The following is a 25,930-nucleotide window of genomic DNA, read 5'->3' on the forward strand; positions in this document are numbered from 1 at the left end:
AGGAACCTTGCCCACAGGCCTGGTTTGTCTCCGGGCTGCTGATCCAGCTCAGTTCGCGGGCGGCTGTGGACGCTGCTCTGTCGCCGCCTAGTGGCTAAAGGGGGGAAAGCATCTGAGGGTCCGGTTCTAGCCTTCATTTGGTTTGTTCCATTTCTTCCTTTCTTCATTCTTTTTTCAGCCGCCGCCCCAGCACTTTTATCACTGTCTTATTCCTGAGAGACTTCCTGGGTGCTCTTTCTGCCCTAGCGTATTTCCTTCCTCACACGGAGGCGCTTTCATGAGCCGAACCAACAACTGGGTCCTGGCTCCACTGCTTCCCTTTGAGCCTCAGCTTTTCCATCTATAAAATGGGAAGGAAAAGGCAGAGATGATCAGATAGGGCCGTCAAGCATGCTGACTAGGACAGACTGTAGTGATGCTGCGGTTTTAAATGCCTGCTGCACTAAACAAGACTAACACAAAGCTGAGATTCCATCCTCACACATATAAAGTATGTTGCGTGTGTGTGTGTGTGTGTGTGTGTGTGTGTGTGCGCGCGCACCCATGCATGCACATGCAGAAGCCAGAGCAGGATGCCTTTTCCTACTACTCTGTGCCACATTGTCTCAAGCCAGCGTCTCTTGCTGGCTGGAGGGCCACCATTTTGGTTCTGTGAGCCCTCAGGATCCACCTGTGTCCATGTCCGAGCACTGGCGTTCCAGGGAGGCACAGCCATGCCTGGCTTTTGTATGGGTGCTGGGTGTTTGAATTCAGGCCCTCATGTTGGTAGAGCAAACGTTCTTAGTGATATTAGTCTCTATTTGTCAGTTACATCATATATAGGGCAGAGCATGTTGTACACGCTGCAGTTATTACTGTAAGAACATTAGATGCAGTATATCCACAACACCTCGCTTCTGATGGCTTCGATCTATGAAAACACAGACAAAACACCACCCACAGTAGGACAGGTGAATTCAGAGGGGCGTGCTCTCTGAGGAAACGCTAGACTGCAGTTGAAGAGGCTGCAACCCAGGCAGCGGTGTGACCGGATCTCACAGCTGCTAAGTTGGGGGATGAAGCAAGGCATACATAAGACTCTAGGATGAGTGGCTTTTCCCCTGTGGTGTTGGGGGGGGGCAGCAGTTTGTGCAGTGGAGAGGGCAGCAACACTGTGGAGGTCTGAGGCGCTCACGCTGGGACTCCATCTAGCGGATACACCTTCATGCAAGGTCTCAAGGATGTGCGCTTAGGTCTATGAATTTTACATAGCTTTAAATATCCTTTGGTGAAGTAAAGAAAGTAGCCGCAGAGTGCAAGGATCCATGCGTGAGAGTGGGTTATGGGTTAAAATGCATTTTCTATGCTTCAGTATGTATAGTCAGAGAGATGTGTCGTCTTAAAGGTGTTTTTATCTCAGGCTGGCAAGACGGCCCAGTTAGTAAAGTGCTTGCCAAGTGAGCATGGGGACATGAGTCCAACCCCAGACCACTGTGGCCATTTACTCACAAAGCACTGAGAGCATGTCTTCTGAAATGTCATTGGTATGAAGACAAAGCCAGGCCAGGCTGGGGCTTCTCAAGTGTCATGCGTTGTAGGGACTGGCTTGCCGTATTGAAGAGAGATGGTGGCTTTGTCCATTGGGTGCCAGGCTTAGGATGGGAAGTCTGTGATGGAGCCCCTCTCTGGGGCAGCTCCAGGCTTGAGTGTTTCCTACCCACTCAAGGGCACTCCCTGCAGGTGCATCAGCCCCACCTCCCACTCACCCCCCCAAAGGCTCCAGCAAGCAGGTTCTAGATGTCAAAGGTCAACTCCAGATTATGCATACCCTTAGGGCTTAAATGTTAGCTGCTGGGGCAGAAAACATGTGGACACAGACTCTGGAGAGGGCTGGGCTGCTGGTACAGCCGCTTTGTGGCCTTCTGGAGGGGGCAGGCCATGCTGACAGCAAGGGTAGGGTGGGAACGCCTCTCTGTGAGCCCAGCCCCTGGCAGAGATGATGGGTGGAGATTTTCCTTGGCTGGCGTTTACCATTTACACCTGCCTCCCTGTGGCAGAGTTTGTCTTGTAAGCACTGGGCTGCTGGGTCATGAGGTGTTTCCAGTCATAGGTGTTTGCTGGCCCCAGGTCTCCCAAGGTTGGTTTGCGTGCATGTACTCAGATGTGTGAACCCATATTGGGACCAGGAGTCTAGCTGTGTGGGAGTTCTTGCTTGTTGTCCACTGGGCCACCGTGTGACTGTGTGTACATCCTTGCTGGGGCACCAAGAAGGCATATATCAGGGCTTCAGCAAGGCAGGGGCACCAGAATAAAAAGACCAATAGATCAATAAAAGTGGAAGAAAGAAATAGTTCTAAGTTATAATTAGAAAAATTCAGAAAATTTAGAGAGGCATTGCTTTATTTTCCATACATGGATGTTTTCTGATATTTCAAAAAAGTCCTTTATCTATCTATGTATCTATCTATGTATCTATCTATCTATCTATGTACTATTTATGTATGTCTATGTATCTATCATTTACTTTTGAGATAGGGTTTCACTGTGTAGCTCTGGTTGACCTGAAACTCACTACACAGACCAGGGTGGTCTTGAACTCACAGAGATCCATCTGTGTCTGCCTCTTGAGTGCTGATGTTAAAGGCATGTGTCATATCCAAGGCCTCTTAAAAGTCATGTGGAAAGCTGGAGAGATGGCCCAGTGGTTAAGAGCTTGCCCCCCCTCAGTACCCATATCAAGTGCCCACAACCACTTGTAACGCCAGGTCTAGGGGATCCAACACCATTTTTTGGACTCCTCCAACATTGGCACTCACTCGCATGCATACTTCCCCCTCCCTCACATATAATTAAAAATAGATCTTACAAATCTTAAAAAAAAAAAAAGAATTGTGCTGGAACTCTGACACACCAGGATGCTGGTGACAGCACGCTTTGATCGGGGCTGCAGGGGGGCCCCTCTCTGGACTGGCTGGATCAGGTTGAAGGGGGTGTGATGTAGGTCTCTGCCTTGTGTACGCAGCACTTGCCTGGTAGGCTCACAGGGGGAAGCAGGCTGGCACGAGGCTTGCCAGGGTTGTCATGTCCTTGGGATCACAGAGGGTACGGTTATGATGTTTTGGGATTTGTGAGTGGCAATTCCTTTGCCTGACACAGCAGCCTTTTCTAATTCAGCCTGCATCCCTTCCTGGCGAGTGTGAAAAGAACTAAAAAAAATATGGAGAAGGAGTTTGGAAGTTCTCCACCTTCAGATGTGGTCCTTCACTCTTCATGGCTGAGGCTAAGCCTTCTTCCCTGTGTTCAGCCTTGAGGATGTATTGGTCCAAGCAAGGAGGCCAGCCAAGCTATAGGTAAAGGACTATATTAAACAGCTGTGGTAGGAGGCTGGATAACGGCTCAGTGGTTGAGAGCCCTGGCCGCTCTTCTAGAGAACCAGGGTTCACTTGCCAGCGCCCACATGGTGGCTCACACCTGTCTGTAACTCCAATTCCAAGGTATCTGGCTCCTCATACAGACATACGTGCAGGCAAAACACCAATGCACATAAAATGAAAATAAGTATATCATAAAAAAAAAAAAGGCTGTGGTAGGGACTAGAGATGTGGTTCAGCTGGCAGAACCCTGGTCTAGTGTGCACGAAGGTCTGGATTGGAGGCCTGGTGCTGCAGGCATGGTGGTGCACAGCTGTAATCCCAGCCATGCTGGGTGGAGGTGAAGGATCATCAGTTCAAGCTGCGACACAAGTTCAAGGCCAATTTGGGCTATAAGAGACCTTGTTTCAAACTAAACAAAACAAACAACCAAAAACAAAAACAAAAACCAAAAAACCCCAACCAAACAAACCAAAACAACAACACGCTCCCTACCCCCAAATAAAAGATTCTATGGGAATGCACCCTTTTTTTTAAAAAACCACTCCAGAGTCCACCATGGCAGCCTGTTGGGGTTGGGAAGGTGTGAGACCCCCAGTTTGCCTGGAGAGGATAAACACAGGTAAAGTGAGGTAAGAAAAGCATGGTTTTAACAGGCTGGTGCCCAGAAGGGTGAGGGTGAGCTGATTCTGTCTTATCATTTGCCTTCAAATATGCTTCCTGCCTCTGGCACGCCCCCTTCCCCCCTGCCTGCCTCTTTGATTACCTTCTGTCATCTTCCTTTAAACAGCTCTGAACAGAGCACAAGGCATGCCCCAGAAGATACCCACTGTGGTACATGGTGAGAGTCATGACCTCCCCAGGGATAGCCCATCACCCTGGCCACGAGAAGTGGGTGCTTAGCCAATAGGCACCACAGCTGGGTCCTGTCCCACACCTGTCTGTGTTGGGCCCAGCATACAGACCACTTCTAGTATCCTGGACCCTGGCACCACCAGAGTCCTGAGCCAGTGTGTGGGCAGAGGCAAGACCCCAGTGGCTCTGCTTTCAAGGAACCTGCACACTAGAAATTTCCCTTTTCCCTGGTTTACAGTCAGCCATCTCTGCCAAGGACCACTGTGAAAATTAACCTTCTGCCATGGGCGACCTCAGGAACCTTTTCTACAAATGGCCAGAAGGATGGACCCTGTGGCAACTGTGCAACTCAGCCCTATGGGGCAACGCAGTGAGGACGGGACATAGTCACACGCCCACAAGCCTTCTCTGCAAGATCGAGTGCATGTTTTGACCAGTGCTAGCTCACACAGCAGACACCTGTCCTTCACCTGGCCAGTGCCACCTTTTTACATTAGTAAAACATGTCTTCCCTCGGGGCATTGCTCTTCCCCACTTTTCACATACACAAGACACTCACTCGGCCAGCGCCCATCAGCGTGCTCTGTCCTTCCTCCCTGGGCCTCACCTGGAGATGAGCCTTGAGACAAGGCTGAGAGTTGGGCCTTTGTGCTCCATTTTTGAGGAAGAGATCATCTTTGTCGGCTGGAGCTGTGCCCTCTAGAACCCAGGCCGCCAATCCTGGAGCTGCCTGTGGCCCAAGGTGTGGAGTCCGGGTGGAAGGAGGAAAAATGACAGCAGACAATTCCACCTCTGGTTTGCATCACTTTGAGCCCATGGACCAGGTCTCTCCTGAAGCTTAGATGATCTTTGCATGATGGATTGTGAGTTAATAAACTGTCACTGAAGGTATCTGAACTGCATTTTCTATCCCCTAGCTTGTGACTTGTACCCCTAACTGATATGTCACCATTTTCTCCCATAGGGCCCAGTGCAGATTCTCACCCTCTGCGCTTAGGGTCTCCAGTGGGATTAGGGTACACTGATGTGTGGTGTGTGTGTGTGTGTGTGTGTCTGTGTGTGTGTGTGTGTGTGTGACCACGTAGGTACACATGTACAGAGGCCAGAGCTCAACGTTAGCTGTCTTTCTCAGTTGTCCTCTACATTATTTTTCGAGGCAGGGTCTAGAGCCCCTGCAGCTCACTGATTCAGCAAGGTGGGTCCAGGGAACCCTTGGAATCCCTCCTCCTCAGCCTGTCTAGCACCAGGAGTATAGATGACAACCGACTTCTAACGTGGGTACTGGGGATCTGAACTCAGATCCTCGTGTTTGCAATGCAAACACTTTACCACCGAGCCATCTTCCCCGAAATTGCTATTTCTTTGTACTCTTCTCCTCATCTTCATTGTCCTCCACTTCCTCCTCCTCTCCCTCCTCCTCCTCATGATGATGATGATGATGATGATGATGATGATGGCTCCAGCCTCTGAGCCTCCAGCATTCCTTGCTTTCCAGGGTAGCTTAAGGGAAGACTTTGCTGGGACTCCCCGAGTCTTCGGATTTTGCCTCCAACCAAAGCCACACTCTGCCACCAAGTTGGGAGGCTCAGATGCTCCAGCCTGTGAACTCTGCAACATTCTGTAGCGGAAACATCTGGGCCCCCGCCCCAGTGAGCATGCTACTCAGACTGCCGTAAGTCACGACGGCACGTCCAGGGTTTTATTGCAATTATGAATTATGGATATGACCCGGGCTGTGCAGTTCTCATTATTTTTTTTTCCTGCTGCAATTAAGCCACAAATCATGCCTGAGAAATGGGAGGGTGACTGAATTAGTCAGGATTCGTTCATAATAGGCTGACCCTGGAAAAGCCATCCTGAGAGGGGTCAGATGTTGGCCAGGCCCCAGGAGCCTGCCTAGGAGACAGATAAGTCTCCTTGACCAAGTTCTTAGCTAATAGACTCGGTGCATCCAACAGACTTGTGCTGCCTGTCCACACTTAACCCGCTCACTACCTGTGTTCGTTCAGCCTCAGTGGACCAGAGAGAGAGACCCACCAAGACCAGGTGAGGACAGATGGCTTATGGGCCCAAGTGCTGCCAAGGTGAAGATGAACTTGCTGATTCTGTGAGTGGGTAGAGCTGAGGGCAGCAGGTCCCATTCCAGGCATCTGAGATCCAAGGGCTTTTCATTATGGGAGCATGTGGATTGTGTACAGTGACTAAAAATATTACCTGGAAAGTCCCAGGAGAAACACACACACACACACACACACACACACACACACACACACACACACACAGAGAGAGAGAGAGAGAGCGAGAGAGAGAGAGACAGAGAGATGAGAGACAGAGACAGAGCACATTCACATACCTTTCAGTATAGTATATTATAAATAGTATAATTCAATTTACTATTCAGTACATATATTCAGTATAAGATATGACCCCATCATAATAAGTATCTGTAGTGACAAGCAATACCTACAGTGTTGGGTCCTATCCAAAGTACCCACTGAGGATCTTGAAATGTGTCCCCCTCACACAATGGGGGACCACGTCATTTCTGAAATTAACTTTTAATTGAAATATAATGCACATATAAAAAGTGCTCTCAGCTAGATGGCTTTTCAGGCTGTACAGTGGGCACCCAGGTCAAGGCTTGCTGCTATAGAAAAAAGTGAAGCAGGTTTAAAGGTCCCCTGGAGGCTGCGGTCGGCCAGGACAAGGCCGTACAAATATCTCCTCACTGCTAATGAAGACGAGGTCCAGGCACAGACAAGCTGCTCTGTAGACTGCACATGTCCAGAGCTTGTATAGACTGCTGCTCCCGGGACCACAGAGCTCCCTGGGAGCCGGGAGGAGATTCTGTTGTAGCCATCTTGGAAAATGCAACTGTCACATGGTGTCTGTTGGTAGCATATATTGGTAGCTGTGGAATTGTTATTTATCGTTGTTCTTTCAGTCTCTCTCTCTCTCTCTCTCTCTCTCTCTCTCTCTCTCTCTCTCTCTCTCTCTCTCTCTCTTTGGGTTTTGGTTTTTAGAGACAAGATTTCTCTGTGTAGACTTGCTATGTCGACCAGGCTGGCCTCGAACTCACAGAAACAGTCTTTCTTCTTCTTACTGTTATTCCGCATCTGTGTAAAAGAGATAAAGGTGGAACATCCTGGGGGTGCGATGTTACCGTAAGGAAGCCCCATCAAATTATAAGCCCCTCTCCTGCCCTGGGTCCACTGAAAGCCACCGGGTTCCGTGTCCAGCCCAAACTCCTAGTTTTGTCACATCCCCACCATACCAATAAGAGTTCAAGGTTAAAAGCACTCTACTTATCCTGAAGAAGAAAGGCAATTTAAAAAAGACATTAACAGGCTGGGACTATAGTGCAGCCATAAAGCTGTAAACTTCCCTAGCATGGCAAGTTTACATTTGAAGGCCTTGGATTCAGTTCCCAGAAGCACCAAATGAACCAGAGCAGCAACACACCTGCAATCCCAGTACTGGAAAAGTAGAGGCAGAAGGATCAAACATTAAAGGTTAACAGAGAATTTGTGGCTGGCTTAATACATAAGAATGACCCTATATCAGAAAGCAAAAATAGCAGAAATGCTGTAAGCACTCAGAATTTTCTGGGGAGCCAGAGTACAGGTTTGGAGGATTCTGGCCCAATGGAGGGACCAGTGACACAAGCACAAAACAGAGGCAGCAAGCTGCTGCTGCTGCTGCTGGTCAGTGAGCCACTCCTGGAGCCCCTGCAAGCCAGGGCAAGCTGAAGTCTACAGGACGAGTCTACGTCATCCTATAGCTGCGTCTCATTGAAAGACTCAAGGTCACAGGGTGGTTGCCCTGGTGGCCTAGCTGCAAGGGAGTCTGGGAAAGAGTTGATGGGCAATCTAAGATTCTCTCGAGGAGATTCTGGAATTCAGAAGGAGTGTGCAAAACCTCCGAGTTGCTACGGAGCATCACGTATGCCCCTGGTGCCTGTCTGGTCCTGTAAAATTCTGGGAAGGTTTTGGAAGTCACTGACCTGACTTCTTCATGTGGCAGTTTCCACCCTCATTCTCTGATGAGCTTTTGCCTGTCTCGCCTCCTCAGAAGTTCTTTTCCCTTTCTCCTCCTGTTGCTCCTTTTGTCTCTGGTCCCTAAACAGACCTCTACCCAAGCCCACATTGGCCAATGGCTTTGAATGTTCCCAGGTCTTTGTCTGGGTCTCGGGGCAGACTGTACCTTTCCCATTTCAGGATCCAGCACTCGTGCATAGTAGTTGCACTGCTCAGGTGTGTCAAGAGTGAGCAACCAAGTCCACAGCCCCCAGAAGCTCCCATTGTCTGTCCAGAGCTGGGTCTGAGAGACCTGCTAGGTCTGAGGCTCAAAGCCTGTCAGTTAGTTCTCATTAGACATGCTGATTCCTCATGCACCCCGCTAGGAAAAGAGCACACGGGGTCCCCCTGATGCAGAACAGCACCTGGGGCCAACAGCAAAGGAGAAAGACCCAACAAGATGCAAAGAGATGCTGTTTTCAGGCTAAGCACATTTTCCTACCGAAGGGTGTGGAAGGATGTGTCAGCCTGGGTTCCTTTGTCTCCTCTGAAGGGAGGTCGTGCTGTCTGCATGGGCTACGGATACCTGGGAATCTGGCACGCAGTGGGTAATTAAAAGCGAAGCCCTGGATGTTTTCATAGTGAGTCTGGAGCACTTTCCTCTCTGCTGCCATGCCATTGCTCGAATCAACATCATCTTCACATTTAATGGCAAATGACAGTGTTTATATAAAAGGAAGGAACGCGAGGAGGCATATGGATCCCACTCATCCTGCCTGCCTCCCTCCCGAGCCTCCACCTCCCCTTCCTTCTGCCTTCGCTGTCAGTCTGGGTCATGGTGGCTGAGAATTTGGACCCCAGGGGCCAGTGACATCTGCGCAAGGGTCGAAGTCAGAGAAAGAAGGCCAGCCTTGGGGGGGCGGTGCCAGTGTGTGTGTGTGTGTGTGTGTGTGTGTGTGTGTGTGTGTGTGTTACTTCCTACACATTTCTTTCAACTTATAACCCTCAATTAAAAAAAAAAACTACCCACAATTTACAAAGGCAGCGGGTCCCTTCCATTTCTGGTTCCTATTCTTTCCTAACTAGCCTAGCCCTTCAGTGGCAGGGCCATATGACACGCAGCCCCCCCCCCCCACTCTCCTAAAGGTGGAATCCAAGCAATTCCATCCCATATTTTTTCCTCCTTTACTTCTTCTCACTTCTCTCTTTCCCTTCCTATCCTGCCTTACCCTCACATTTGAAAAATCTTAAATCTTGGGACCCATCACCTTAAGAAAACAGACTGTACAGGCCTGTTGACACAGGTCTGCCATCCTGGACAGTTGGGAAGATGAGGCAGGAGGATTGCAAGCTCAAGGCTTGCCTGAATGACGGCATGGATTTCATGCTAGCATAGGGAACTCACTCAATAAGGCCCTGTCTCAAATAATGTGTGTGTGTGTGTGTGTGTGTGTGTGTGTGTGTGTGTGTGTGTGTGTGTATGTGTGTGTGTGTTCATGCATGTGGGCTTGCAAATACACATACCCATGTGAGCACACATGGATTAGAGCAAGATGTCAGGTCCTCTTCCATTACTCTCCGTGAAGCCTCATTGCCTTGAGCACAGCATCTCTTACTAAACCAGAAATCTTCCCTTTTGGCTGGGCTGGTGAGCCAGTGAGCTCTCTGGGGGTTGGTTGTTCTCCCTGTCCCCTCAATGCTGGGGCCACAGGCACACATAGCTGTGTCTAGATTTTTATTTGGTGCCGGGGATTTGAACTCAGCCCCCCACATCTTCAGGTTTGCAGAGCAAATGCTCCCACACACTGAGCAATCTCCCCGTCTCCTGCCTTAAATGTTTTAAAAAGGGAAAAGAGGCTGGGTGCATAGCTCAGTGCTGGAATGCTTGCCTGGCATGGACAAGGCTCTGGGTTCCATCCTCAGCACTGTGAGGAACGTAAATAAAAGACAAAAGCAGCCAATTTCCTGGCAACCATGTACTCTAGGCCTCAGAGGATCTCTGTTAGGTAATCCTACTCTAGAGGGTGTCACTTCCACAAAGCTTTGCTAGTGTCACCTGACTTGCCTGTGTCTGTGGACCACTAGGGCAGTGGAGCATCCTCCTGAGAATAAGAGACCTAAAGCTGGAGGTCACAGGACTCCATCTGCTCAGGTCCCAGGTGGGCAGGGTGGCACCCTGTGAAGTCTCCTGGCTTCCCCGCTCTTCTCTGCCTTGCTCTCCCCACCCACTTCTGTCCCCACGGGTGCAGCTCACTCCTTCACAGGCTGGCTGGGCTCTTGTCAGCCTGAACACCTGAGACTCCGCCCCTCCCAGCTATCCAAGGAACACTCAGGGATCTGACCCTCTGCCTGTCCACATACCCCTCCCATGGTGCTTGCTACAGTCTCCTCACCCCATCTGATGTGCTATGAACCCCATGAAGGCAGAGAGAGAGGCACTGGGCTGTGTTCTCAGCATAGCAGGGCCAGCTCCCAGGTTAGCCTGGTGTACACTCTATCAGAAGACAGAGGGAATGGGGAAGCCACCTCAAGGTGCACAGGTTGCAAGCCTTCTTGGATCATTGGCTTTAGCATCAAATCTATCCTCCCCATCTGTGCTTCTGGCATTCTGGGCAGAGGTGGTAGGCTCCATGCAGGGGTTCCTCTAGCTTGTAACAGTTTCTTTCTAAACCCATCCGAAAAATGGAAGTCTAATAAATCGTTTGATACTTTTCTTACATTTCCACCAAGTTGCAGTCAGACTTTCCCAGGTAGATGGCGCAGTTTCCTCTTACTTATTTGCTGTCTTCTGTAATAGGATCAGAGGGACCCCGGCTTTTCTCTTCAGTGCTGGGGGGTCTAACTCCCTTACCAGGTGCATCGGAGAACTAGAAATAAGCAAGTGTGCACTGGAAAAGCCCAGAAGAAACATGAGCTAATACTTGGTTTCATTTCCTACTTTTCCTTAGGTCCCTTTGACTCCACAGGGGGAGAGTTCCAAATGTTTACAATGATCAATAACAGGAGGAAGAAAAAAAACCCCTTAAAATCCCTATTTCATCTGGAGAGATGGCTCAGTGGTTACAAGCACCTGCTCTGGTCATCAGATGCATGCATGTAGGCAAAAGACGCCTGTTCACAGACTAAAGTAAGCCTTTCAAAAATTCTGTACGGCCGTGGGGTGATGGCATATGCTTTTAATCCTGGCACTCTGGAGGCAGAGGTAGGTGAATCTTTGAGTTAGAGGACAGCCTGGTCTATAGAGAGAGTTTCAGGATATCCAGGGCTACATAGAGGAACTCTGTCTAAAACAAAACACCAAAAACAAAAACAAAAACAAAAACACCAACCCAACCCAACCCAAAACTCCCTAGAACAACAAAAACAAAAACCAAACCCCTAAATTTTGTACTTCTTTTCACAGTATATTGAAAGTATGTTTTCCCTGAAGGAAGGTGGTGTGTTGTGTGTTTCTTGGTCCCTAGTCACTACAGCTTGGCACAGATGGCACATGGACTGGACTTATCCAAAAGACACATAGGAAGACCCACGGGCCTCCTGAAAACCCAGGCTGGGCTCTGCAAGAACAGATTCCTTTTGAAGTTCCAAGCATCTTCTGGCACCAGAGGCTGGGAAGGAAGCTTGGAAATTCAGACTAACATAGATGTCTGATGATATCCACTTTCAGAGCTTTGGTCATGTGATTTCTTTACCTGTCCAGCAGAGGGCGCACTCCTAAGAGCAGCCGTGGCGGGGATTCTGCAAGGGTACTATGGGGGTTTTGCCAGTCATGACATAGAGACTGCCGCCCTCTCCAAAGTGGATTGAATGAAAAGTGCTCAGGTGATGGAAGACTCAGCCTCCATTGGTGTTGCTGTTTAGGGAGGTTTTGAAGGTTGGAGCTTTGATGGGAGGAGTTTATAGCCCAGCCCTACTAGTCTGATTTCTTTGTTTCTGGCTTGTGTTTGACATGTGAACTCTTAGCTTTCCTCCTGCTGTGTCCACCACTTGCTGCCATGCCTCTCTGCCCCTCTGGAACTGTAAGCCCAATGGCTCTAAACCTTTTATATCCATCTGTACAATTTTACATTTTTCTTCCTGTGGATTTTCCATTATATTTTTAGTCATCCATAGAGACCTCATTTGTGAGTGAGTGTGTGTGTGTGTGTGTGTGTGACACACATTATATATTCATGCCCAAACGTGTGTGGGAATGCATATGTGTGGGCACAATAAACATATGGAAGTCAGCTTGCACATGTGTGAGAATACATATGTGTGGGTGCCCAGGAACACATGGAGGCTAGCTCACAAGTGTGTGGGAATACATATGTGTAGGTGCACATGAACACATGGAGGTCAGCTTGCATGTGTGTGGGAATGCATGTGTGTGGGCGTACAGGAACACATGGAGGCAGAGGTTGACGACAGGTGTTTTCCTCCATTTCCCTCTATTCTGTTGAGACAGAATCTCTTTCCAACTTCACAGACCTTGCTGATTGCATGCAGCTGGCCAGGTGGCCTTAGTGAAGCCTACCTCTGCCCTATAAACTCTGTGATTCCAGGTAGACAGCCGCTCCCCAGCTTTCATACAGGTTCCAGGGGTCTGAGCTCAGGTCCCTACATTTCACAGTAAGTGTTCCAGTCACCTGAGTCATGTTTCCATTTTCTTTTTTTTAAAGATTTATTTATTATTTATACAGTATTCTGCCTGCATGTGCATTGAATCTCATTACAGATGGTTGTGAGCCACCATGTGGTTTCTGGGAATTGAACTCAGGACCTCTGGAAGAGCAGATGGTGCTCTTAACCTCTTAGCCATCTCTCCAGCCCCTCCATTTTCTTTAGGTCTTAAAAATTGTTAAGGAGGGACCTCCCCCTTTCCCTCCACACGCATCCTATCTGTTCATGTTGATATGTTAAAAGAAAAAAAATCTATTGATGTTGGCATATTTTAAACTTGCATCTGACACATTGCCAAGCTCTCGTTGTTTTTAAATAGTTTTGAGATTATCCCCCTCTGGGCTTTCTTGATATATTGTTCTGTCTGAAAGTAACATGATTTCATCACATCATCAGAAGTCATCACTTTTCTCTTTGCTTTACTCAGAAATGAGCAGGAGAAGGATTCCAGTGCACCATGGGCCAGCGCGCGCCATCCCGGCCACCCCCTCCTGGTCCCAGAGAAATGGCAATGCTGTGCTTCTTACCGTGAAAGGCAGCATTAAGCTTATCTTTCACTGCTCATCCTATTTTATTTTTATTATTTTTATTTTTTCTCTTCCTAATTTTGACTTTTTTTCCCTTAGGAAGTGGATAACAACCCTCATGTGGTAGCCCAGTGGTGTTTGTGAAGATGCGTTTTAGCCCACTAACAGGTGAGCTGCTATTAAGCCTCCTGCCTTCTGAGTCTCTCTCTTAGCCCTGCAGAACGTTATCATAAACAAACTGGAATCTTTGACGTGGTGACTCATCCTTGTTTTCCCACTTGTATTTCCCACAAGCGAGATGAGTGTGTACGTTCACTCGCGTGTGTGCCTGTGTGCCTGTGCGTCCTAATTTCCCATAATCGAGATGAGTGTGCATGTTCACTCACGTTTGTGCCTGTGGGCCTGTGTGACCTAAGGTCTCTGTGTGAGCCCTAACAGCATAGGATGCAGCTCTAAGTGGCGGCTCCATGAGAAGACCTCAGAAAAAGCCCGCACAACCCTCTGCTTGAACACTGAGAAGCTATGAACCCAGTGAACAGATTGCTAGACAAGGCCGACTTTTTCCTTCCTTCAACTATACCTGGCCAGTGGCAAAACAAACCACCTACAATAGGGTGGTTATCATATAGCACCGGGAAAGTATTAGAGGAAAAGTAAAACCAACTCAATGCAGAGATGCCATCTGCCTATTCTGATGATGGGCAGCTGACATTTGAGTCCATGATATGACAGATGAACACAAAATTCTTAAACCACTATTTATTTAAAGACAGTTTTCTTCTTTCATTTGTGTGAAAGCTATTAGCTAAGTTGTTGCAACTGAAGTTACCACACAATACTTCTAACGATAGCTGTGAGCTGCTGGGTTTGGCGGTGGGTGTTGGAAGGCGATGGAGACCGGGTATCCTTTAGGCAAAGTGCTTGCTAGAGCCTAACAGAGCATGGGGTGAAACAAGCTTTCACATTTCTAGAAAGAGCTGAGTTAGTTCTTTTGAGGTCCATTGTGAGAGAGTATAAGGGGGAAAGGTATTGTGTCCAAGAAAATGGGCCCAAGGTCAGCTGATGTCACCCAATTAGACTTGGAGATAGTGCGATTTCTTGCGCTTCTGCATGATGTAGGTGTCTGAAAGGTTCCAAGGACATCCCTAGACAAGGGGCATTGGAGGAACAATGGGTCTAGCTCGTGTGTGACGTAATAGTGGTCACCTGCTCTGTCTGTTGCCCTCTTCCATTTGCAGTCTTGCTGTCTAGAAAGGCCAGTTCCCAGGAAGAGGGGAAAGGGGAGGAACTTGGCTCCTTCAAGGGTTTTAAGGTGAGAAAGACAGACTATGGTTCCCAAAGGGGCTCAGTGCTGAAGTGTTAAAGATAAATGGGATCAAGTTCAAGGCCACAGTATATGAAATGTGAATATGTTTCCATTAAAAATGTAAAAAGGGAGGCTGGCAATATGCCTCAGTGGTTAGGAGCACTTGCTGCTTTTTCTGGAGGAATGGGCTCAGTTTCCAGCACCTGCATGATAGCTCACAACAGTTTAGAGCTCCAGATCTAAGGAGCTCTGATGCTCTCCTCTTCTATCTTCTTCAGACACCAGGTATATATGCGGTGCAAATACACACATGCAGATAAACACATAAAATAAAAATCAATGAATCTTTAAAAATATAAAAAGAGAAAATTAAATTTTTTTTATTAATTTATTCTTGTTACATCTCAATGGTTATCCCCTCCCTTGTATCCTCCCATTCTTCCCTCCCTCCCATTTTCCCCTTACTCCCCTCCCCTATGACTGTTCCTGAGGGGGATTACCTCCCCCTCTATATGTTCATAGGGTATCAAGTCTCCTCTTGGTAACCTGCTGTCCTTCCTCTGAGTGCCATCAGGTCTCCCCCTCCAGGGGACATGGTCAAAGGTGAGGCACCAGGGTATGTGAGAAAGTAATATCCCACTCTCCACTCTACTGTGGAGAGTGTTCTGTCCATTGTCTAGATCTGGGTAGGGGTTTAAGGTTTACCGCCTGTATTGTCCTTGGCTGGTGCCTTAGTTTGAGCGGGACCCCTGTGCCCAAATCTGCCTATGATAATGTTCTACTTGTAGGCTTCTAGGACCCTCTGGGTCCTTCTACTTTGCTTTTCTCCCATGATTCTCTCATCTAGAATCCCATTAGAATGTCCTCTCCTCTGTCTCAGTTTCCTGGTAAGTGAAGGCTTTCGTGGGACATGCCCCTTGGGCTAATATGCAGATATAAGTGAGTATATACCATTTGAGTCTTTCTGCTTCTGGGTTAACTCACTCATTATGATCATTTCTAGCTCAATCCATTTACCCACAAATTTTGGGAATTCCTTGTTTTTAATAGCTGAATAGTATTCCATAGTGTATATGTACCACAGTTTCTTTATCCATTTTTCTATTGAGGGACACTTAGGCTGTTTCCATGTTCTGGCTATTATGAATAAGGCTGCTATGAACATGGTTGAGCAAATTTTCTTGTTGTGTGCTGGAGCATTTTCTGGGTATATTCCAAGGAGTGGAATAGCTGGGTCTTGAGGAAGCCCTATTCCCATTTTTCTGAGATAGCAGCAGATAGATTTCCAAAGTGGTTGTACTAGTTTGCATTCCCACCAGCAATGAAGGAGTGTTCCTCTCTCCCCACATCCTCGCCAGCATGTGGTGTCGCTTGAATTTTTGATCTTAGCCATTCTGATGGGTGTAAGTTGTTTTGATTTGCATTTCCCTGATGATTAAGGAGGTTGAGCATTTCTTTAAGTGTTTCTCAGCCATTTGATATTCCTCTGTTGAGAATTCTCTGTTTAGTTCCATGCCCCATTTCTCGATTGGGTTATTTGGTTTGGTGGTATTTAATTTCTTGAGTTCTTTATATATTTTGGATATTAGACCTTTGTCAGACGTAGAGTTGGTGAAGATCTTTTCCCAGTCTGTAGACTGTCGCTTTGTTCTCTTGACAGTGTCTCCTGCCTTACAGAAGCTTCTCAGCCTCATGAGGTCCCATTTATTAATTGTTGACATTAATGCCTGTGCTGTTGGTGTTCTGTTCAGGAAGTTGTCTCCTGTGGCAATATGTTCCAAGCTCTTTCCCATTTTTTCTTCTAAGTGACTTAGTGTCTCTGGTTTTATGTTGAGGTCTTTAATCCACTTGGATTTGAGTTTTGTACAAGGTGACAAATATGGGTCCAGTTGCATTTTTTTACACATAGACATCCAATTAGACCAGCACCATTTGTTGAAGATGCTATCCCTTTTCCATCGAATGGATTTAGCTTCTTTGTCAAAAATCAAATGACCATATGTGTGTGGATTCATATCTGGGTCTTCGATTCGATTCCACTGATCAACCAGCCTGTTGCTGTGCCAGTACCATGCTGTTTTAATTACTATTGCTTTATAGTACAGTTTGAGATCAGGTATGGAGACTCCTCCAGAGCACCTTTTATTGTACAAGATTGTTTTAGCTATTCTGGGTTTTTTGTAAATTTTTTATTATAATCAGAATAAAATAAAACAAAACTTTTGGCAGATTTAGTCATAATAAATATTTCAATAAATCTAAACCCATCTGAAAATGAGGCATAGTTGTTGATCAAAGAAATCCATCCTGTGTCTCATGTGCAGTTTATACAAATGTAAGAATGGCATGGCTGCTTAATAGTGGAAACTATTCCCTGGATATCTAGAACAACCGTTGGATAATATTGTGTTAATCTGAGACTGTCTTCAGAAGCAAAAGTTGTAACATAAAAGCCAGGAAAAGGACTATTTGTATTTCTGGGGCACATACATGGTTGTACATGTGTACAAGTCTCTTGTGTGCTTGATATCAATGCTTTCTTTCTCTTTCTGGAGGAGTAGGTCCTTCCTAGACTCTGAAGCAAGATTTGCCTCCAAAATCAATGAACCTTAAGCCCATGTGTGTGGTATGTAAACATGCCTTTGTTTTGATCACAAGTGTGGGATGTGAAACAGACTTGTGAGAGGACACACGGTGTTTGCCTGCCAGAAGAGGAACTTCCTCTTGTGAGGGACATAGTCTTTGCCAGCTGGTAAACCTTCCTAGTATGGACTCTGAGAGGAGATATGTATGAGCCCCAAAACCAGAGGCTTGGCTTTTTGGTTTTTGCATCACTTCCTATTGTTTGGCTGTTCATTGCTCTGCTTCAAGATGGCCCTAGAAAGAAATGCTCCAGGCTTTGGGTTCTGGGTTCTGCTCTGGGTTCCAATTGCTGTGGTTGCAGTCACTTTTGCTGAATTTCTGGTTTGCTGTCTTAACACGTCTGCTGGAATCCTGATGACGAATTGAGTCTAAAAAGGTCTCCTTCTCTTGTCCCCATTAACCTCTTTTTTTCTCCTATCTAAGATAGGTGGGTTGGAAGGGAGGTACAAGCGTTAAAGAATCCCAAATAAAGTAGGTTTGTAAAAGATCAAAGCCTACAGTCATGATCCTTCCTGCAAGGGAGAGAGAAGCTAGTGAGACTTTGTAACTAAACTTACAAAGCTGAGAAAGCCCAGAAAGTTATGGGATTCACAAGCGCCCCAACTCTCCCAGGTTATAAAGCAGCAAATGATTGCTGGGGAGGGGAGACTCTTCACTGGAGCTGCCTACTACTTGTTCAGGGAGCCCAGGGATGCGGTCTTCATGAGTGGTCACCCATGTTGGGGTGGGATTTCTGGTGATGTTGCAGCCTTTGATTCATCCATGCCCTGTATGTAGCCCTTCACCGTTATGTCTGTGAGTAACTCCAATAAACCCATTGGTTCATCAAGTTAGATTTAGGCAGAAATGGTTTTGTTTGTTTGTTTGTTTTGTTTTTGTTTTGTTCTGTTTTGCTGTCCTATCTGGGATGAATAGATGTTTGTTCATGTCTCCTCAGGAAAATTCACCCATTATCCAATCATTTCTGATTTACAGAAGCCCTGATTTCATAGCACCCAACCCAATAGTATTAATGCAACATTTTATTCCTCTGTCTAAAGGCCATATATTGTATTAGCAACTTAATACTGTTAAAGAATCTGCCGAGCTATGTTGTAATCTACTTTGGGAGTTGTAGGATATACCCCTTCTGGCTTTGAGGAATCCATGCCTGTCCTCAGGGCACTGAATAAGAACAGGCCCTAGTGGCCTCAGGCCCTGGGAATGCCGGAGTGAGTGATGCCTTCTCCAACTGTGCTTGAGAATGTTGGCAACATGGGCTACATCAGCATAGGGCGTCATCTAACGCCCTCTTTGATTCAAGATGCAGAAGAGGAAGCTGACTTCAAGAGCACAGTGCTCAAGGATGAATCCACAATGTTGCTTGGAAGTATTCAAAGGGCCTTGTTTCTGAGACAGCACCGTGGACAGGAAGTTCAGTATCGTAGCATGAAGGGATCGTAGCTGAGTCCGCTTGTAAGCATCAGCTCTCTCACAGTGGCTTTCATGGCACCTTCTAACACTGTGAAAGCCTGCCAGCAGGCAGAGAGCTTCCAGTTCAGTCCCAGCTTGACTCTGTGACCCTTGGCAAACCACGCAGCATCTTTAGAAATGTGCCATCCAGTTCTGGCATGCAATCAGCAGAGTTGGCAATAAATTTTTATGGTTTGTTAGGCTGTAGGGGCCTCCCTGGACAGCAGCCCATTGGAAGGCAGCCCATTCCTGCCACTAGGAGTTTCATTAAACAAGCTTGTGGTTTCTGGGAGAGCCCTTTGCCCATTCATATAGGGAGCCTCTGTTTAATCCTTAATGGCCGTCTTTACTAGTCTCCCAGATACGTTATAAGTCTGTAAGATACTCAGGTTAGCATTATATATATATATATATATATATATATATATATATATATATATATATATATAAATTTTTTTGAAACAGTAGGCAGGATCTCTGAAAATCCACTATTATTCATTATTGTAATTGCCAATTGGTCTTAACTGGCTAAGGGGAGTGACTAATGGGAAGTGGCTAAGGGGAGTGGCTAAGGAGATGCTAAAACAGAAATGTTAAGGGCTGGCTTGTCTCACTTGGCCTGGACCAAGCCCAAGGACTGCACTACAATCAGCTGTACCTGCCCCTGGAGCCAGCTCCTTGGTTTTAATAGGCTCTCCTGTGACCCTGCCTTTCCATCAGCCATATCTGGTTGCTGAAAGAGCCCTGGGCTTGGCCAAAATCTCTATCCCATGCATACCGTCTTCCAGGAAGGACTTTCCAGCCCACACTCTAGAGGTTGATTGCCCACTCCGAGTCAGACTTAATCTTTCACCCGTCTTCCTTTACCACTTTTGCCTTCTGTGAAGTGCTACACAGTCTTTTCAGCCTTCCAGGAGCTCACTGCACACAATTTGGATTTCTGGTACTCTGGCTTTCTGGCTCCCCACAAATTCTATGCAATTTGCCTTCAAGTGTCCCAGACAGACCCATTTGTCTTTATCCTCCTTCTCTCAGTCGCTCCTTATTGCCTTTTCATTTTATGAACACAATTTACACATTGGCTTGTCACTCACCGAAGCCTGTAATTAGTACAGACACCAATACAAAGCTCTATAACTCTCCCAAGGTCCCTGCTGAGCCAACCTCTTTCCTAATTTTCCTGTGAACACAGTTCTGTCTGTCTTAGAGAACAGGCCGGCAAAACCCACCTCTTTCCTCTCAGTGCCTCTTCTCCCTCTGCCACCTTCCAGTCTCTGATTCTCATGGTGACCTCAGCTGGCGATAACCAAGTGCCCTCAAGAACTTTGTTTGAGCCAGTCCACCCAGAGGCCCATTTCCTACCTTGTGTTACATGGTCTTTGTCTCAAGAGGATTGAGGAGTCTCGCTACTTGGCTTCTCTACTTCTACAGCACTTAGATTGATCCCATTTGCCTCCATGCCCCACAGACTCACAAGCCACTCTGTGCCATGGCTCTTGATGCTATTTTCTATTATCTATTTAAATGGGGTTTCTTATGCCTCTACCTTCCTTCCACCAGCCCGCCCCCAACATTAGGTAAAAGAGAAAGAAGGTTAGTGAGGAGAGGGGGAAGAGTTTTCTTTAGCTACTTCCAGCTGGTTAGGGTTGTTGTGTTCTCTAGGAAAAATACCAATCTCAGTCGTCAGGATGTCCAGCCATCCAGCAAACAGCAAATGAACTGAGAGTCTTCTTCCTCCTCCAACTGCCTCCTTGAAACATCCTCCTCTCTTTGGACTCTGATATTTATACCCTCTCTGAGTACTCAGAATTCCACTAACTGCAGCTGGCAAAGACCACACTGCTCTTTGAGCTGTACAAGGCAATTACCATCTGTGGACAAACTAGAAGATAGCATCTCCATATCTCACTCTTGGGATTAAAACAAAAACCTGTTTACACAGCATAATGAGTTTTTATAGAAACCAAAACTTCCACTACACATGTCTTCTATTATTTGGTTAAAAAATCTTTCCCTCAGGCTGGCTTAGTGGGTAAAGGCATTTGCTGTCAAGCCTGATGATCCAAGTTCAATCCGTAGAACCCATAAAGTGAAAGGATAGAATTGACTCCTGCAGGTTACACACACATACACACACACACATACACACACACACACACACACGCACATGCACACGCACACACACACACATGCGCGCACACACAGACAAACCTTGTCATATGTGATCCCATCCCCAACCTTATAAAAACATGGTGCATGTATCTTTGTGAATGTGTGTGTGTGTGTACATATGTGTGTGTACATATGTGTGTGTGGAGGGGGTTGTGGTGGTTGTCATTCACACTGTCCTTTGCAAAACCACCTAGCTTTATAGCTGGGATTTCTCAAGACTTTCATCAGGTTTTTTTTTTCCCCTTTGATAAGGAAATCAAGATCCAGATGGATGCAGGAGTGCACAGCTGGGACAGCAATGGTGGAAACCATGCGACTCTCTGGCTGTCACCCCCCCCCCCCGTAGTCTTCCTCCATGCTTCCAATCTATGGTGCCTTGGGTTTTCTTTCTGATGTTAGTCATTTGCATTTAGTTTTCAAGGCATATGGTTTCTCTCCAAGAGTTCCCTCCACTTTCTCTTGGACTCTCAAGGCAGCCAGTCCCCTGCAGAAGGACTGTCTGGTGTCAGTAAGCAGACAGAAGCAGCTCTCAGCACATCTGCACAGGGGTGACCTACTTTTCAGTCCCAGCTTGGCTTGTTCCTGCCTGATACCCCTGCCTCTGGGAGAAAAAATGGAGGGATAAAGTCGTCTTCTCCACCCACGTAGAATTGCCCTTCTTTTGTCTTCTTTCCTTCTTCTTCTTCTTCTTCTTCTTCTTCTTCTTCTTCTTCTTCTTCTTCTTCTTCTTCTTCTTCTTCTTCTGGACTAGGGTGGGATTTTGATAAAGTCTTAATATATAGCTCAGGATGGACTAGCATTCACTATGTAGCCCAAATTATCTTGAATTCACAATCCTCCTGCCTCTGCCTCCAGAGTGCGGGGGGGGGGGCATGTTACAGGACTGTGCCACCACACCCTACTCGAGTTCTCTCTGTATAGTGGCTGGCCCTGGTTTCAAGGTTTCTTAGTGGGGTCATGGAGCGTCCCTATGGAGTGCGTGTCTCTGATGCTTCTTCCTCTAGCCAGAGGCCCACAGAGATAAGGTTTTCCATCCATCCCTTCTCTGTAGCCCAGAAGGTCAGGGATCACTGAGCTAGAAGATAGCGCTACCCAAATTATGGCTCACCTGAGAGACTCTCAAGCCCTTGGTTCCTGTGATCCCAGACAGATCAGCCTGTGGGGAGAAGACTTCCTTGATACCCAGCTCAGGAAGAATGTTCTCCAGTCTGTAGTCTCTGGAGATGGAGAATTTGGGCAGGTAGAGCTCATCAATCCTCCTGAGAATAAAAAAGAGAAATGAGTCACTGGAATCTGGGCCTCCTTCAACCCAACTTATATCTGAGAGGTGCCCTTTAACAAACAGCCCTCTTACAGGAGAGAAGCCCTCTTTCCATCCGTATAGAAAGCACATGGTTTTTCTTTTCCTAATGCATTAATTATCATTCTCCTGATGTGCTGACCCTCAACTATCACCTAATGACCCTTCTATTTAAAATCACGCACTGCCCTATCCAGATCTAGCCAATGGACACCACATTTTCCACAATTGTGTGGAGAGCAGAGACTGACTTGGACATGAACTTTGGTACCCCCTATTTCACCACTACCCCTTGCTGGGGAGACCTGGCGACACTCAGAGGAAGAATAAGCAGACTACCAGGAAGAGATCTGATAGGCTGTGATCTTATAGTGGGGGATGAGGTCCCCTTCTGTCTCAGACCTAGGGGAGGGGAATAGGATGAAAGACGGAGGGAAGGGGAACAGGAAGATACAAGTGAGAGGATAACAATTTAGATGTAATCTGAATAAATTACTTAAATAAAAATAAAAAAAATCACACGCTGCATCATACTCCAGCTTTCCTTATCCTGGACTCTCTCTCCTTCTTATCGTCACCCTTCCCATCTTTTAACTTGTTATATAATGAGTGTTGTTTTCCCCTCACTCTCCCTTCTCTCTTCCTCTACTGACAAACAAGCCCATGAGGATAAGGTTTGTGCTTCAGTCTCTGATACACTCTGAGGGTCTATGTCAAAGCTTCCCACATAGTAGGTCCTCAAGTCATCATCCCATGAATGGTGAATGACTGAGTGATAAAGGGCTGAGATGGCCACACAGCAGAGCTGACTCTCAAAGTAGATATCTTATCACTTTTCCCTTTGCCTCTCAAAGACACATTCAAGATTTCTTGTAATTTAAAGCCTGTTAGAGATGGAGGAAACCTCAGCACCTGTTTTGAGATGATCTCATCTTGTGAAAAACAAAAACAACAGTAAATTCAGATCCCAAATATGGAGTCAGCAGAGGGAAATTTGTATCATCTCTACCTGTCCCCTGACTCTCTACCATCACACTGGGTACTTGTGAGATTCTGAACTACAGGGACATTGGATCTCAGGTCCACAGCAGGGGAGGTAGTCAGACCAGCTCTGGGTCCTGCTGACACACACCTGGGCTTCAGAGATCCCCTCCATTTCCTCAGAGTCTCTAGTTTTAAGCTGGCTTCCACCTGCTGCATCTTGCCCTGGTCAGGGAGGATGAACAGGGACCTGGCATTGTCTGAGTACTTCAGCTCCACAACAGAACAGGACAGCTCCTCATCCCGGAAGTAGGGTGTGGTCAGATCCTCAAATTTCATCATGGGCACCTTCACAGACCTCTTCTTGTCCAAGTGGAATGTGGATTTTAATGTGTTATGAGCGTCAAAGGGCATCTTCCATTTGTCTGAAGATGAAGCAAATTATCAGGTTATAACAGTACTAGAAAGACTCAACTTCCACCTCTTTCATGCTCAGCTTCTGAGTAGTCACAGCAATCAACCCATGTTCAGTCAACCAGAGTATCCCTTAAGGTAGTATATGCTGAATTGGAACTAAACCTTGGTAGTTTGTCAAGCTTCTAGAGATGAGAAATGTCTCCAGGCTTGATTTGGAAATGTGAACTAAAGGCCACAGCCTGGCTACTTGAGCTCCTGACACAGTTAGGATCTTGGGGTGTTGTATTGTAAGAGAGAGTGAAAGTGGAGCCTAGGGAGACTTGGCAATCCCTTCTTCCTTGGGAAACCATCTTTAGAAGGCAATGCTGCCAAGATGGTGGTGATGAAAATGAATGGTGTCTGATCTGCAGGAAGGAGACCACAGATACTACCAAAATCCACAGACCGTGGAAACTGGGGACTACTGAGTAAAAAAGATCCACACATTACGGATCCCAGGTGATTCTGACCTCTGGTCATCCAGCGGACAACAGAAGACTGAAGCTCAGTCTCCAGAGCCGGGACAGTATTTGAGATGGACATCCCTGTAGGGAAGCATCAGAGCTCCTGGCCTAGGGAAATCTTGGGGAAATGGGTGGACCTGTCCTCAGAACTGCCCCCACCTGCCCCACACCAGTCCACAGAAAGCCCAGGTGCCACACAGGGCCCAAGATGGCTGTGGGCATGTTGCCTAGCCACAGCAGCATGGTCTGAGACTGGAGATGCTACCAGGAGTCGGGAGTCACAGCAGCTATCTGAGCAGGGCTGGGCAGGAGCCTAACTGCTGGCCAGCGAGGACTGTCCTGGCACAATTGGTCACAATGGATCCAGCATAGCAGGGACTCACACACTCTTGGGAAAGGCTGGGCAGGCTGGAGGGGATAAGGCAAAAATCTAGCCAACCAACAGCAATTAGAAGGCAGTAGCTGCTTTCTCCCCTGGCAGGCATAACTTAGGGCAGCCAGTGTAGCAGCATCGGGTCCCATATAAAGGCTTCTCTAGGCATCTTTTATTGCCTGCTTGCAGTGTTTATCACTGCTGCAATGGGTTGAGCTGCTGCATAGAGAGCAAGGGATTCTGGGGAGTTTTAGCCCTCCACCCACCCAGCAGCAGTGGGAAGGCAGTTGAAGAGTCCAGTAGAGCAAGCAGCTGAGGGCAGAACCTGTGCAGCTGTGACCAGGAAGCTGTAAGGAGGTGAAGTTGTGAGAGCCACTGAGAGTTAGTTAAGGGTACAATAATGCTGACATGCAAAGCTCAGGGCTGTAGGGCTAGATGCTAGGGCATGGACCACTAACACCCCGGTCCAGAGAACTGGCCCTCTGACATGAGAGCCTCTTCTGTCTGGAAATACAAGCTACTGGTTTGAGGCTGTAAAGTCACAGGAACGCTGTTGCAGTGTTTTTCTCTAGAAAAGTTAAACCCAAACACAGCCAGTCTTTATCTAGTGGAGAATGTAGCAGACCCAGTAACAGGGGCAGCCCCAGCTGAGCCTGACAACTACAGTGATCTCTCAGCCTCAGAGACACAGGGAGCAAACGGAAACTCAGTGATGCTGGTCTTTAGTGACAGGCTGAGAGAAGGCCGCCAACCCTTACCATCCCCCACCCTAGTTCCCACCATGGCCATCCTAGCCAGCAGCCACAGAAGGGTTCTCAGCATTTCTCTGACCTCTTGAACCCTGAAGCTGCTGCGTCTGAGAACCCTGGGTGTGAGAGAAATCAGTTTCCTGGCCGTAGTTGTGACGGGCTATAGCCCATGGTCACATTGAACCATGCCTATGGGATGACTGAAAACATGCTCAGGTTTTGTGCTTTCTCTCTCCATTCCCAGGTCTGACAGCTCTCCTCCTCTATCCTGAGTGGTCCTCTTCTATGCATCATTTGCATGTACACATGTACACATGTACACATGTACACATGTACACATGTACACACACACACACATACACACACATCCTCTCAGGACACACATCCACTGTGCTGCATGGGGACACTGGCACTCTCACATCACAGCTGAGCATCCCAAAGCCAGGAATGGTGCTGGGATACAGCCAAGCTGAGAGGGACAGAGGCCCTAGTCAGAATCCAGCAGTGTAGCTTCAAATGACTCAGATGGACCGGAGCGCTGCCTCCTCCACACAGTTCTTTCTTGTTACTTGGCAACATATTGCACAAGGAGACTAAACCCAGAAGCTGCTCTCCCAGCCAGGC

General features: G+C 47.2%; 1 protein-coding gene across 1 annotated transcript; it reads right to left on the reverse strand.

Annotated features, from left to right (window-relative positions):
* Positions 1-259: 259 nt before the first annotated feature.
* On the reverse strand, positions 260-23,681 carry LOC311603447 (serine protease inhibitor A3C-like; the record flags this gene model as incomplete). The annotated part of the gene is made up of 4 exons (XM_084792415.1): positions 23,416-23,681; positions 22,092-22,242; positions 4,813-4,935; positions 260-340 (listed from the first exon to the last, which is right to left on the reverse strand). Exons 1-4 carry the CDS (start codon positions 23,676-23,678, stop codon positions 260-262), a joined length of 618 nt encoding a protein of 205 aa, XP_084648541.1. The 5' UTR covers positions 23,679-23,681.
* Positions 23,682-25,930: the final 2,249 nt, after the last annotated feature.

Source organism: Acomys minous (genome assembly GCF_964271855.1).
Source record: "Acomys minous genome assembly, chromosome: 8".
Classification (NCBI taxonomy): domain Eukaryota; kingdom Metazoa; phylum Chordata; class Mammalia; order Rodentia; family Muridae; genus Acomys; species Acomys minous.